Consider the following 13,103-nt stretch of genomic DNA (forward strand, 5'->3'; position numbering starts at 1 on the left):
TCCGGGGGGGGGTGGGGTGGGAGTCTTCGCCCAGCCGCATCCTGGAGGAAAGCCAAGTGTAACCAGAGTCATAGATTGGGATGGACAATGCCAACAGACCACCATGGAAATAACACAGGCTTTGAAAAAACAAGTGAGCGGAGGTTACGCTGGTGTGGTGGAAAGGTTGGTCATTTTCAAACCTAGAACATTTGGATCCATGCCCAAAGCACAGTGAGGCAAACAACAACTCTTTCAAACTGTAAAAATAGCCCATTGCTGCTGTTGCCCTCATATCCCCTTTTCCCGCTGAAACCAAGCTGTGCAGCAAATCTATTAAACACATCAATTGGCCATCTTCATATGGGATACAAAATGCACTTCAGCCATGGCGCAAAACTTTCACAGCTCATTTGCGACTTTAACCTTTTGGAGAGGAGAGGAGAGGAGAGGAGAGGAGAGGAGAGGAGAGAGTTGGAAGGGACCTACAATGATCATCTAGTCCAACTGCCTGACCACTTCAGGGCTGACCAAAAGATAAAGCATGGTATTAAGGTCATTGTCCAAATGCCTCTTCAAGACTGACCAGCATGGGGCATCGACCACCTCTCCAGGAAGCCAGTTCCAGGGTTTGAGCACCGTCTCGGTAAAGAAATGTTCCCTCATGTCAAGTCTGAACCTCCCCTGAGGGACGCACCTTTGAGCCATTCCCACGTATCCTGGCACTGGATCCCAGGGAGAAGAGATCAGCACCTCCCTCTCCACTTCTCCTCCTCAGGAAGCTGTAGAGAGCAACGAGGTTGCACCTCAGCTTCCTCCTCTCCAAGCTAGACAAACCCATTGTCCTCAGCTGCTCCTCATAGGACATGCCTTCCAGCTGACTCTTCACCAGCTTTGTTGCCCTCCTTTGGCACATTCAAGTACTTTAACATTCTTTTTAAATTGCGGGGCCAAGAACTGCACACAGTACTCAAGGTGAGGCCACACCAACACTAAATACAGCGGGATAATCACCTCTTTTGACAGGCTGGTTATGCTGTGTTTGATGCACCCCAGGACACGGTTTGCCCTCTTGGCTGCCAGGGCACACTGCTGACTCCTCTTGAGCCTGCTGTCGACCAGCACCCCCAGATCCCTTTCTGCAAGGCTGCTGTCCAGCCACTCCTCTCCCAATTTATATTTGTGCCCAGCATTACTCCAACCCAGGTGCAGAATCTGGCATTTGTTCTTGTTCAATTTCATGCCATTGATGATTGCCCAATGCTCCAATCTATCCAGATCCCTCTGCAAGGCCTCTTGTCCCTTAAGAGAGCCAACGGCACCTCCCAGTTTAGTATCATCAGCAAACTTGCTAACGGTGCATTCAACTCCTGCCTCCAGATCATTGATAAAAATACTGCACAGTATTGGCCCTAGAATTGAGCCCTGAGGAACGCTGCTGGTGACTGGTCGCCAGCCAGATGTAGCCCCATTCACTGCACCCCTTGGTGCCCTGCCATTCAGCCAGTTCTTCACTCAGCACACCATGTACCCGCTCATCCCACAGTTGGAAAACTTGTCCAGAAGGATGCTGTGACGGACAGTATCAAAAGCCTTACTAAAATCCAGAAAAACTACATCCACTGCCTTCCCGTCATCCACTAGGCAGGGGACCTTATTGTAGAAGGATATCAAATTAAACAGGACTTTTCCTTTGTGAACCCATGTTGACTATGACTGAATATTGCATTGTTCTTTAAATGTCTTTCAATAGCCCCCAGTATAATCTTCTACATAATTTTTCCAGCTACTGAGATTAGACTAACAGGTCTATAGTTTCCCAGGTCTTCCCTCACGCCCTTCTTGTAAATTGGAATAATGTTGGCTAGCTTTCTGTCAGCGGGGACCTCCCCAGACTCCCAAGACCTTTGGTAGGTGATTGAGAGGGGTCCTGCTGTAACATCCGCTAGCTCCTTCAGTACTGTGGGATGAATCCCATCAGGCCCATCATCCCATCAGACATTTGAAAACCAAGTATGGTTTGGATTTCAGCTCTGTGGCTTGTTTCATGTCTACGGCATGTCCCTAACTAGAAAAACTGCACAAAATAAGCCTGCATGGAACATGAGTCCAGTTGCCCACATCACCCATTTTGCACTTGTACTGAGATGTTCTATTCACTTGTGGAGATCTGAATTTAGGATCTAGGGATGTTCAGAAAACCTCTTACGTAATGATATTCCAGGACTTAGCAAGTGTTTGTAGCAGTACTAACATGGGCAGAGCAGGAGGCAAATCCAAAAATCCTTACTTACTATTTTCTTAGTTTTTATTGAAACAAAACTGCTGCTGAAGTCAACAGGAGCTACCCAGGGAGTGTTAGGCAAGGCCTGTTCTCCACTTACTGATTTTTTGCTCCTATTTCACCATTTATTTATTTTTAATGAATTTTACTTCCCCCTTTTATTAGCCTGAAACAGCTGACAAGCCACCACCTGAGGCACTTATAAAAACAATGATACTGTTAGGCAGCAATTTGTGGTCTATGACACAGGACCACTTAACTTTGCTCAAAACTGCATGATATTGATTAAAAATAAAATAAAATAAAATAAAATAGAACAGTCAGGAAATAAAGAATATGTAATAGGTACAGTGTTTCCAGCTAAGTGCTGCTTCCTTTCTGCTCAGTGGTAATTTGTTATACTAAGTGTTGTACACTCCAAGGTGAGGTGATAGAGAGCATGCTGCTTACAACATTAAGGACATTAAGGAAGCAGTTCACATCAGGAAGGCAGATGACTACCTGTGCAGTATGACACGCAGCACATTACAACTTGGTGAAACACTGGAGTACATGCAACAGATTCATAAAGAGGAACAAACGGGTATTAAAGTCAGTGGCTCCATGAGATTTGGGATCAAATATGTATTTAACTTAAACAGCAGTGTCTTCTTATTAGCAGAGCATAGTGGGTTGTCAAACTGTCTCTTCAGAAATGCTAACCAGACGTTTAATGTTAAGTTACTGCTAGAGAATGTTGGAACTGCATATGTTGATTCAAAATGCTCATCCTAGCAGGGAAAAGCACTTATGTCCCCAGCATACATTTTTTCCTGGAATGCATGTACACACATCAGCGGTTTCTGTCTTTCTGAATCTGCAGATCCTTAAGAAATTTTCAGGGAAGATGTGGAGCTCTACAGAGCAGACTTCAACCTGCTAATGACAGGCTTGGTTCTTTTAGTTACCTTTTGCAGACCGCAGAGAGCACAAAAAAAAACACTGTAAGAGAGGCACGGCTATCTGTACGTGAAGAGACCCTAGTATCACAGCTGAAGAGCAGCGAAAGCTGTTTTCTCACATCCAGCTGAACTCTACTTCCACTGAAACCAATGCTTGCTTTACCATTGATGCCAGTATGACAGCTGAATAGAGGCAAAAGGGCTTTTGAAAGCCCCACCTGTAAAGTAAAGCCAGAATACTTCAACTAAAAAAATGTGAAAAGGTGAATATAGAAAGACTGAGACTATAGAGATGAAACCCCCTTAAAATTAACTAAGAATATATAGCAAGTAAAGTAATTGGAACTTGTACAAAGAAGCCACTACAGACAATATATTTTGTAGTGTAGTTGGGCAATAGTCAGGAAACATAGTAATTGGTGGAAGTACTGTATTAGTGAAAACCACGGTCATCTTAACAATGAGCCCATGTACCAATGCACTTCTACTCTGCTGCAGAACTGGCTTTCTTGAAAGAGATATAGCCCAGTAACTACCTTATTGCTAATCTAACTTTGCTACCCCTGGCAGTAAAATAACAGCATCAGTAACAACTGAAAGTCAGGTAAACTACCATGCTTTCAGTGCGGTCAGTTATTAGGGGCTACAACAAATTACCCTGGCTGTGAGCCTGGCCTTACACACTCAGGGCGACATTCAGCTGTACCATCACTCAGTGTGAGGTTTCAAGTGAGCGTCGCCCTGGCTCATTCCAGCAGTATCCAGGATGACTGAACTGTGGGTCAGTGTCCTGAGGGAAATCCTGGCCTCAGAAAAGTCAAAGGGAGTTTCACTACTGACTTTAATGGGATCAAGATTTCACCTAACAGGATTATAAAGGCTACAGCTTCTCTGACAAAGACACAAAATTAGTGAACACAGTTAGGGCAGTGCCTCTGAATTTCAGTCAGGCATTTGATACTGTGCCTCATAAAAGCCTGCTATAAATATCGACTCACACTGACTAAGACAGGAACACTGCTGCACTGATTGAAAGCTGCTGGCAAATGGCAATGGATCAAGCTGGGGAGAAGTGTCTGTGACAACAGTTCTCAAACCTTCTTCTTGTATCCTAGAGGAAAGCACAGTCTGTGCCTCCACACTATCAGGAACACTGCCAAAGGACACTTCCACCCACCAAAGCAAGGGGTGCTTTACCATAAGATGGAGAGATGATGCCCTTTGCAAGGCTGAGCCATACCAGGTGGGTGTTTGCACTCAGTATTGTGACTGACCCAAGACAGCCTCGGCAACATCACTGTCTCCTACCCTGGGATCCCAGCTGACCCCCGACCTCAGACCCCAGCCCTGGTGGACACACCATGACTGGATTCACTCTGCTGCTTGTTCCAGAGTTAAACTGGAGCAGTCTGCATGGCTTTCTCTGACTGAATTCTGCCTCCATTAAGGCCCTGGGAAATTCTGCTACTGACTCCAAGGGGAACAACAGTTTCTGGCCCCTGCTGTTTCCCTCTGCTCCTGCTTTCCGATTCCACTTGCCTCCCTCTCTGGCCCACATCTTGTGGGTGCTACCGCATCTGCAAGTGTGCCCCTGCCCCAGCCTTTTCCTTCCTGCCACATTCCCTGCTCCCCTCCCTAGGGTTTCTTCTGTATAATGAACAGAGAACCTACAAAAAGAAAAATTCAGGATAAAAACTTGGCAAAGCTTGCTGGCAAAGATATCTTAGCTTGCTAAACAGACTTCCAGTGAAATGGAAGAACCGTGACATCTACCATTACACTAATAAATAAGGACTACGCTTACTGTAATATAAAGGCTCTGACCCTCCATCATGAATGTCAACTGAAGTTTTGCTTTAGGCTTCAGCGAGTAGGCACAACCCAAGCACATGACACTGTGCTACAGCAGAACAGCCCACTGGACCATTACTCTTGATTCTGGGGGACAGTGCTGCATTTGCGAGGCACTCAGGAGACTTGAATACTGCTTCTTCCCGCATCCTCAACCTAATGAGTGATTTAAGGCAAGTCATGTTGTACCTTTGTGCCTCTGTTTGTCTTTCCTGTCTTTTGTGTTCCATGGAGAAACTGATCTTCTTTGTAAATTAATATGAAAGGCAGGAGTGAAAAGAGCTTGTGTCAGAGCCAGGCAGAAGAAAATAAGGTAATGTGGTTATAAAAGCAAGTATTTAAAAAAGCAAAAACATTCATTTGAAAGTTTGTTACAAAAGAGACATCCTCCACCTGCACTGCAGTACCGGCCACAGAGAGTGCTATGTTAACCACAGTTGCTTTGCACATCACCTTTCAGCCTCAGAGCTGAACCCATTACATGGCCCCTTGGGAACATACATTCCCTGAGACCCAGGGTTGGGTTACTGCACTGCAGCTGACTGTGGAATGAATGGTCATGCTGAGGAAAGCAAACAAGACAGCCTGCAAGGTCCTGGAGATCACTTTCAGCTATGAGAAAGCTTCTTTATTTTTATACCTTCTATTTAACTGCTAACCCTTTTGTTTGAAAGCCACAACAGCAGAGAGCATACTGCAGGCATAGCACAGAGACATCAAAGCAGACAGAACAGGTAGCAGCAGGACATGTCTTCCAGAGTATCATAAAAAGGAGCCTAGACGAGCTCCTGCATTTCAGCCAGGAATAGCTTCAAAAGGCCATTTTGGCACAGAGTGTAAAGTAAACTCATTTGGAAGTGGGGTAGAGGTGTGTGTCCCTAGTTGAATCAGAGACTTTCAGGGACTGCACAGACTCTGGAGGCTTTGGAAAACAGAAGGTTTTTGAACACCCCAAGTTTGTTAGTATGCTTTTAGGAATGGAAATTATCCCTGTGCAGGAGATGAAAAACATGAGCCTTTCTAATGCATGTTCAAAGAAAGGAGCTACCATCAGAGAAGGCAACCGAACAGGTCAGAGCTGTGTATGTGCTCAAGCAGGTGGTGCTGTCAGGACAATGAGACTTGAAGTAACAATAACCTTAGTCGCAGAAGCAGAGAAACTAAGCAGGTAGCTTAACAGAAGTGGGAGGTGGATGAGACTGGCTTAAGGACCTTGGACTAAAATGTGGGCTTGATATCTGACTTTGACATTGACCTCCTGTGCCTTTTGGGCAATTCATCTTGGTTGAGTTCCCTCCTCAGTAAGCAAAGTCAGCAGTCTGTGGGGAGGTGGAGGAGGGGATGACACACATTTTTTTCCCACTAGGGAAGATTTTTTTTTAACTATGTGGTTTAAGCTCCCTCCCACAACTCTTCAAGCCGAAGACACTGCAGTAATCACGTCATTAGGGACAATACTTCAGATCCACAGCAAGGAAACTGCTCCTTCCCTCACTGCAGTGAACATGGAGCAGGAAGCTCAAAAAGCCCACATCTTTCATTTCATACTTCCAAAAGCTCTCCCCAAAGCCATGGGAAACATGGTCATACCAAAAAGGTTCCCACGTCTGCTGGTAGCTGTTGAAGGATGCCCATTCATTAGCCTATGGTAACCCAGAATCCCACAGGCATTCCAGCCCACTTCCGTTTTCCAATGCTACCATCGTTCAATGGCAAGAACCCTGCCTTCCTCTGACATGGGAGGAATGAATGTTGTCTCCCCTGAGCTCCTTGAATGTGCAGTTCCCTACTGAACCACGTCAGAGTGTGCATTTAAGACCATTTTTACTTCACATTTACTTTACATGGGTGAAGCTTTGTGTCTGGCATGAAAAAGTGAGAAAGTGTTGCCTAAACACATGATTTTTTGCTGCACTGCCTTGAAGAAAGGCTGGTAGCCTCATTAAGAATCTGCTGCTTGTTTGATAATTTCTGCTATTCTCATGGAAACAAATTCAGACCCGTTTCTTCAAGGGCCTTGGGAAACAAGCAGGAGCAGTAGGGCCGTGCTGCAAGGAGTCCCATGTTGATGCAAACACCCTACTCTTAGTGCAAAAGGGCTGGAGGAAGCATGGCATTAGCACTCTCAGAAGGGATAGTAACATCACAGAAGGCACATGAAATGCCCCGGCATTGACTATTTTGCTCCCTGATGACCCCGTTCACAATTGCACAACACCCCTATGATTCTTATCATAGGCAAGGATTAATCTACATTCAGCTGTCTTCATAGTGATCTAGTAGACAAAAACAGCCATTGGCCTCAACTGGCCAGAAATGTCGGCGCATTCCCACAGCAAACCTCAGCTTGGAATCACCAAAATAAACCTACACACTTTATGACTAGAGGTCACATCTGGTGTGGGAAGGAGGATGTGAGCAGGAAAAAAATTGGATCCACCAGCCTGCCATGCCAACATCAAACTGCTGTATCAGAGCACACATTGAACATTCCCACAGAAATTATCAGCAATGGAAGACTGACAATGCCAACATGTTATTAAACAGTCATCATTTGGCTCAGCATCTTTGTTGATGTCTATCAACATCAATACTCTGAATTGAAAGGGTAGATGAATAGAGCTGCCCTCTATATTCTCAGAAGGGTATCTATCCACATGTATTTGTCTGGAAGACAAGAGGTTTGAGTCAGACTTTTTTTTCTTTCTGTCTTTCTTTCCTTTTTTCAACTGAGGACTCACAAATTGATGGAGCTACCACAGAGCATCTGATGCCTACCAACCAAACTCTGAGCCCTGTTCCTGGACAGAATTCCCACATGCCCCCTCCACCCTTTCTACACACTTACCATAATGGTGTGATGTGGGAACAGGGCACGGACAGACTTCACGAACTCCACAAAGTGCTCTGAATAGCCATTTGCCACATCCAGGCAGATGTATCTGACAGGTGGAATGGCCTCTAGAATACTTGTTAACTTGTCCAAATCAGCTTTTCCACTACCTGAGCTTGCTGCTACATGCTAGAAAGACAGGGAGAACAAAAGGGAGTAGTAGTTTGTAAAAACTGGGATAAACACACACTTTGTATATCTTTTTCTGCATAGTCTTGGGAGGACTTGTGCTGGAAACTAGTGAAAATCATACTATGTATTATGAAACAAATACCTTCCTGGGAATATCAATGTGTTACTTCTGTTTTGCTTAAAGGCTCTAAAATAGAGCAAAATTAGCATTTTATCAGCTCTTCATTCACAAGTGGATTCTCACAGGCAAATAAAATCACCTGAGATGGATGAAGGCTCAGCCATACTCATATTAACACGAACACAGAAGCAGCCCTAACTCGGTATATTTCCAGGAAGGCAGAGTGGCAAAATTTGGGGCACTGTCAGAGTGTGGAATGCGGGTCTTTAAGTTCACCAAACACTCCCTTGATCTACAGAATCACAGAATAGTTGAGCCTGGAAGGGACCTCTGGAGATTGTGTAGTCCAACCCCCTTGTTCAAGCAGGGTCAGCTACCACTGAAAACAAGCAGATTGCTTCCTCCTCTGTCTTCCTATGAGTTCTTTCCAATAGAAAAATAGTTTCCACAGCTGTTGGCCCACAAAACCTCTGCAGAGATCCAAGGTCACAGAGCAAGTCAGTATTTAATCACTAGGAGATCCTACTCCAGTGATTATGAACCACAAATGAGCTAAGTACCAAAGTATTCAGACACAGGATATTCCTGGGACCACTTTCTACCCTATAGTGGCATATAAGCAACCCTGATGAACCTAAGTGATCGGCTTTCAGACAATCCTGTAATCAACAGTCGTTATAACATAATTCTAAAATGTGCCACAGGTGAAGATACAATACAGCTGTGTGGTATTCTATTCCATACAGAAAAAGTTTCAAAACTGCACTGAACTCCGAGGAGGAGGGGAGATAGCCAGGCATGCTCTTATACTGCCTCTCCTGGTGTAGCGACCTGCCAGAAGAACACAGAAGAAATCTGGATATGAAAAAGTCGGAACTGAAGTCAATGTTTAAATTTACTACATGGTGTTTCTCTGTAATGGCTCAGGCTAGGACCCTGTGAACAACTACTAGTAGTAGCATAGCATGAACTCTAATGCAAGGAGGTAAATGGAGGACACATACGCTCTGACAACTTTCAATGCTCATTCCTACAGCCTGCAGGCTCCGGGTCTACTTGCACATCTGACAGCAAAGACTCTGCCTAGCACAAGGCCGTGCAGAACCAGCTTGTGGTTGGGTTACTCAAGGTTATTCACATCTGTGGTCTTGAGCTTCTCCCTCACCAGCACCACCACAGTTCCCAACAGCAACAGAAGCACAGCAGTTAGACCTATTCCCAAGTATTTCCTTCTTCTTTGTTTAGGATACTTCTCTGTTTCCATTCCAGGCATATATAAACTTTGCTTTTCTGCATCTTAATACAAGCACTTTCATAATGGACTCACATAGCTATTCTTTCTAAGCCAGGACAAGCCACTTCCCTTGATGCATTTAAGAACAGCAAATATCTTCATTCCCCAAAACCTCACTTGACAACAGTATTCCCAAGAGACTCCAGTGTATGTGAGTTCAGAACAAAGCAATAAACCATAATAATTTACAGTACAAAAATGTACCTCAAGGCATTCTGGGTGATTGGCAGCAAACAGTTTCCATTCTTCCAGAGAATAATGCTTGTGAATTGCAGTGAACATTGCATGCTAGCAAAAATAAGAAAACTGATGTTAATGTCCAAGTTAGGCATCTTTCCCTCAGCTATGGAATAACAAGATATTAGAAATTCCCATTTTAAGCATAGGTTCATCCTGCTTGAAAGAAACAGTTATAGCGAATAACAGGCCAGGCAACTCCAAACGGCTCTTCAAAGGTAACTTAGCATACTTAGCCAACCCTTCAGGATCAGGTTTCTGATGTGTTTCATGAAGTTATGGTCAATATTTTGAATGTGCTTAAGCACTGCAAGAAATTAAGGTAAGCCTTGAGGCCAGAGGCTAATTAACTAGTGACTCCTGACTGCTGCAGCTTTACCCAGTAACCTACACTTTTAAAACCGCTGTCAGCTCATAATTTTTTTCTGGAAGGGAGCACAATATAGACCTCAAAAACTAAGCTCTAGAAGCTCCACCTGAAGCTGAGTTACACCCAACACGGAAGCTTCCCAGTAAGCATCTCCACTGAAACTCTCTTATATCTGGAGCCCTGTCTCTGGTTACTCTATTGCTGTAAAAGCACAGCTGTTCTGCAGTGAAACCACACCTTCTTGTTTTGGAATTTTTAACTCATGCCCCCCTGTTCTCCAACAAATATAGCTAAAAATTAACAAAGGCTGCTTACTGTCACCCAGTGGCTTCCCAATTGTTGCAGAAATGAGAATCAAGACTTACTTTTGCCATAACCACAGCCATTTCAAATGTCCCCACAGTGTCCATGTTTGCCACTATAATGGGAATTCCTGTGTATGTCTGCTTGGAGTTGCGGAAGGTGAAGGTGCGCGTGAGGTCGACCTGCAATGAATAGGCACACACTCTTTTAAGTAATTGATTGCAATCTAACAATTGATTGCAGAGTTTTGCCACTGACTTCAGATACAGCAGGTTTGGACACCGCTTCTTAATTCTCCTCACATTTCCTGTTCTTCCTCCTTTTATTCCACTATTACCTCACTTTATTTATTTATTTTGTTACAACTTCTGCCTTCCAAATAAGAAAGAAAATACAAAAGTAAAATAATGTTTTCTGTGTTAAAGAGAGTTCTTGCTGAAGAAGAAGAGAATCAAAATTAAAAAAAAAAAAAAAAGAAACAAGTCAGAAGGAGTTGGAAAGGAAAGAAAGGACAATGAGGACTGTGGATTATTTTATACAGAAGTAACCTCAGCTGTTTGTTTGGCTGCCTGAGAAACCCAAGTTGAAGTCGTAGCTCTACAGAAGTCAGTACTGGAACGCCCTCTGTCTCCAGGGCATAGAGGGCTTTGTCCCTCTTTAATGTAAATGGCAATATAATAAAGCAAGCTCTTACTTTTCGCTATGGTTACCAGCACTCTTGCCACACAATATGAACAATCATACCCTGGCTTATTAAACCATGAGGCTGCTAGTTTCTAAGTTAATTTCTTACAACTGCATCAGCCTTCACCTTCAAAGTTATTTCTTCTTCAGCATCCTCAAATGATCATGGTAACATTAGGCATTTTGTTCCTTATATTTGCAAGAGGTAATATCAAATTTAGATCAGTTCCCACTGGTCTACTTAGCATCTTGCAAAAGGGGAAAAAAAAAACCTCTAAGAAATGCACAACTGTAAGATACTAGGTTAGTCTCTTTAGTAACAGCGAAAATGAAGGCTCTTTCATAGTTTGCATTGCTCCTCACTTCAGCTTTAATCCAGGAACATTTGGAGACCTGAACTGAAATTCATCACCAGAAAGGAAGGAATATAAAAAATATAGGACTTTGATTATTTATTTACAACATGTTTTGTTGTATGAGCATTGTCATATTGCAGGCTACATTCTGGTTGATTAATATGGTGGGGGGTTTATTACTGACTCGTATAAGAGAGAACTTGGTGCCTCAGTGATATATTGTGAAACAGGTTCTCATTTTGTATGAGCTCGTAAGGGAAGGGTCACTTTGGTGAACAAGCTAAGATACATCTTAATGAAGAGTCACCCTTCTGCCCATTTAGTATCAGAGAGACCCAATTCTCCACCCATCACTGATGACATAACATTCTTATGGGAATTTCAGCTGCAGCTAACATGAGAAAATAGTATGGAGAAGATAGGTATGAAATAAGTATGAAAATTTAATGTATCCTACTCCCTTTTAATGCAATTTATTAACTAGAACCAAGGAAAAAAAGACAGAGTATCACACAACCAGTTCTACACAGACAATAATACCAGAACCACTGCCTTGCAGTTTTACAGAGGAAAAACATCTCTTTCAAATGAACTTAAGAAAGAATTAGAGAAGAAGCATATGTTTAAGAAAAGATGAAGCAAGATGCAAAGCTATGCAGGGAACACAAGGCCATTGCTCTTCCAGTGATTCTCACCTCCACATACTGTAACTTCTCATATGCGACTTCCTTCAGCAGCCAGCCAGATGGATCTCATGCAATTATCCACCCAACTGATAATAGTGTAACAGCAGGCATTTATGAGGGCTTCCCCTAATGAGGCTTTTCTTCTACAAGAACAGGAGAAATGGCACACTATACTGGAGATGTTTATGTGGTACCCTAGTTCTCCAAAGAGCCTCTACCAGATGTCTGGGAAGGGAACATAAGAACGAGGCAAGTTTTGGAAGACTTTTTCCCTAGCCTACCTTCCCATGTCCCAAGAAGCTGATGTTTAGATACCTTCAAAGACAAAGGTCTCCTCCAATCCATTGTGCTAAATAGCCATTCGTGGGCAAAGAACTTGCCTTGTAATTTTTTTAACCCTTCACACCTTTAGCCTCTCCAATATCCCACAGCAATAAATTCCAAAGATGACTGATACATTGCATAAAAAATACGACCTTTGCCTGATAATTACATTCAGTGCTTCCTACTTCTTGTTTTGTGAGAGACAATCAACAGCCACTTCACAGTTTCATCTTTTCCATTCCACTCCTCACTTCATAGACTTCTATCCTCCACAGCTGCTTTTTCTCCATACCGAATAGTCCTAGTATGTTTATTTTTTTCCTCACATGGAAATCAGTCAATACTGGTGATCATCCTGGCTGCCATTTTCTGTACCTATTTTAGCATATTATGCTGTTCTTGTGAAGGGATCACCAGAACTGTGTACTCAAGATGAACATACTGAGGAGCATCACAAAGCTAACTGATTTTCCTTAGTTCCTCTAGTAGCACTTCTGACCATCTCTTCGTCTCTTTCCTGAGTAGTAACAGCTAATTTATAGCTTATTGTTCTATGCATTACGAGAAAATAACTTCTGACTCTAGGATTGCTCACCATCACTCAACAACAGCAAAAATTTCTTTAGAAAGAAAATAATGAAATGTATT

The 13,103-nt window shown here is 43.2% G+C and overlaps 1 protein-coding gene across 1 annotated transcript in view; it reads right to left on the reverse strand.

Annotated features, from left to right (window-relative positions):
• Nucleotides 1-12,745, reverse strand: part of GMPR (guanosine monophosphate reductase) — a 42,682-nt gene extending 29,937 nt beyond the window's left edge. Inside the window, exons 1-4 of the mRNA XM_009585462.1 lie at nucleotides 12,707-12,745; nucleotides 10,468-10,587; nucleotides 9,700-9,783; nucleotides 7,904-8,077 (exon numbers count right to left, since the gene is read on the reverse strand). Coding sequence (XP_009583757.1) covers nucleotides 7,904-8,077; nucleotides 9,700-9,783; nucleotides 10,468-10,587; nucleotides 12,707-12,745 — 417 coding nt within the window. The remainder of the gene's footprint in view (nucleotides 1-7,903; nucleotides 8,078-9,699; nucleotides 9,784-10,467; nucleotides 10,588-12,706) is intronic.
• Between the last annotated feature and the right edge of the window lie 358 nt (nucleotides 12,746-13,103).

The sequence above is a fragment of the Fulmarus glacialis genome, unplaced genomic scaffold, assembly GCF_000690835.1.
Source record: "Fulmarus glacialis isolate BGI_N327 unplaced genomic scaffold, ASM69083v1 scaffold10739, whole genome shotgun sequence".
Classification (NCBI taxonomy): Eukaryota; Metazoa; Chordata; class Aves; order Procellariiformes; family Procellariidae; genus Fulmarus; species Fulmarus glacialis.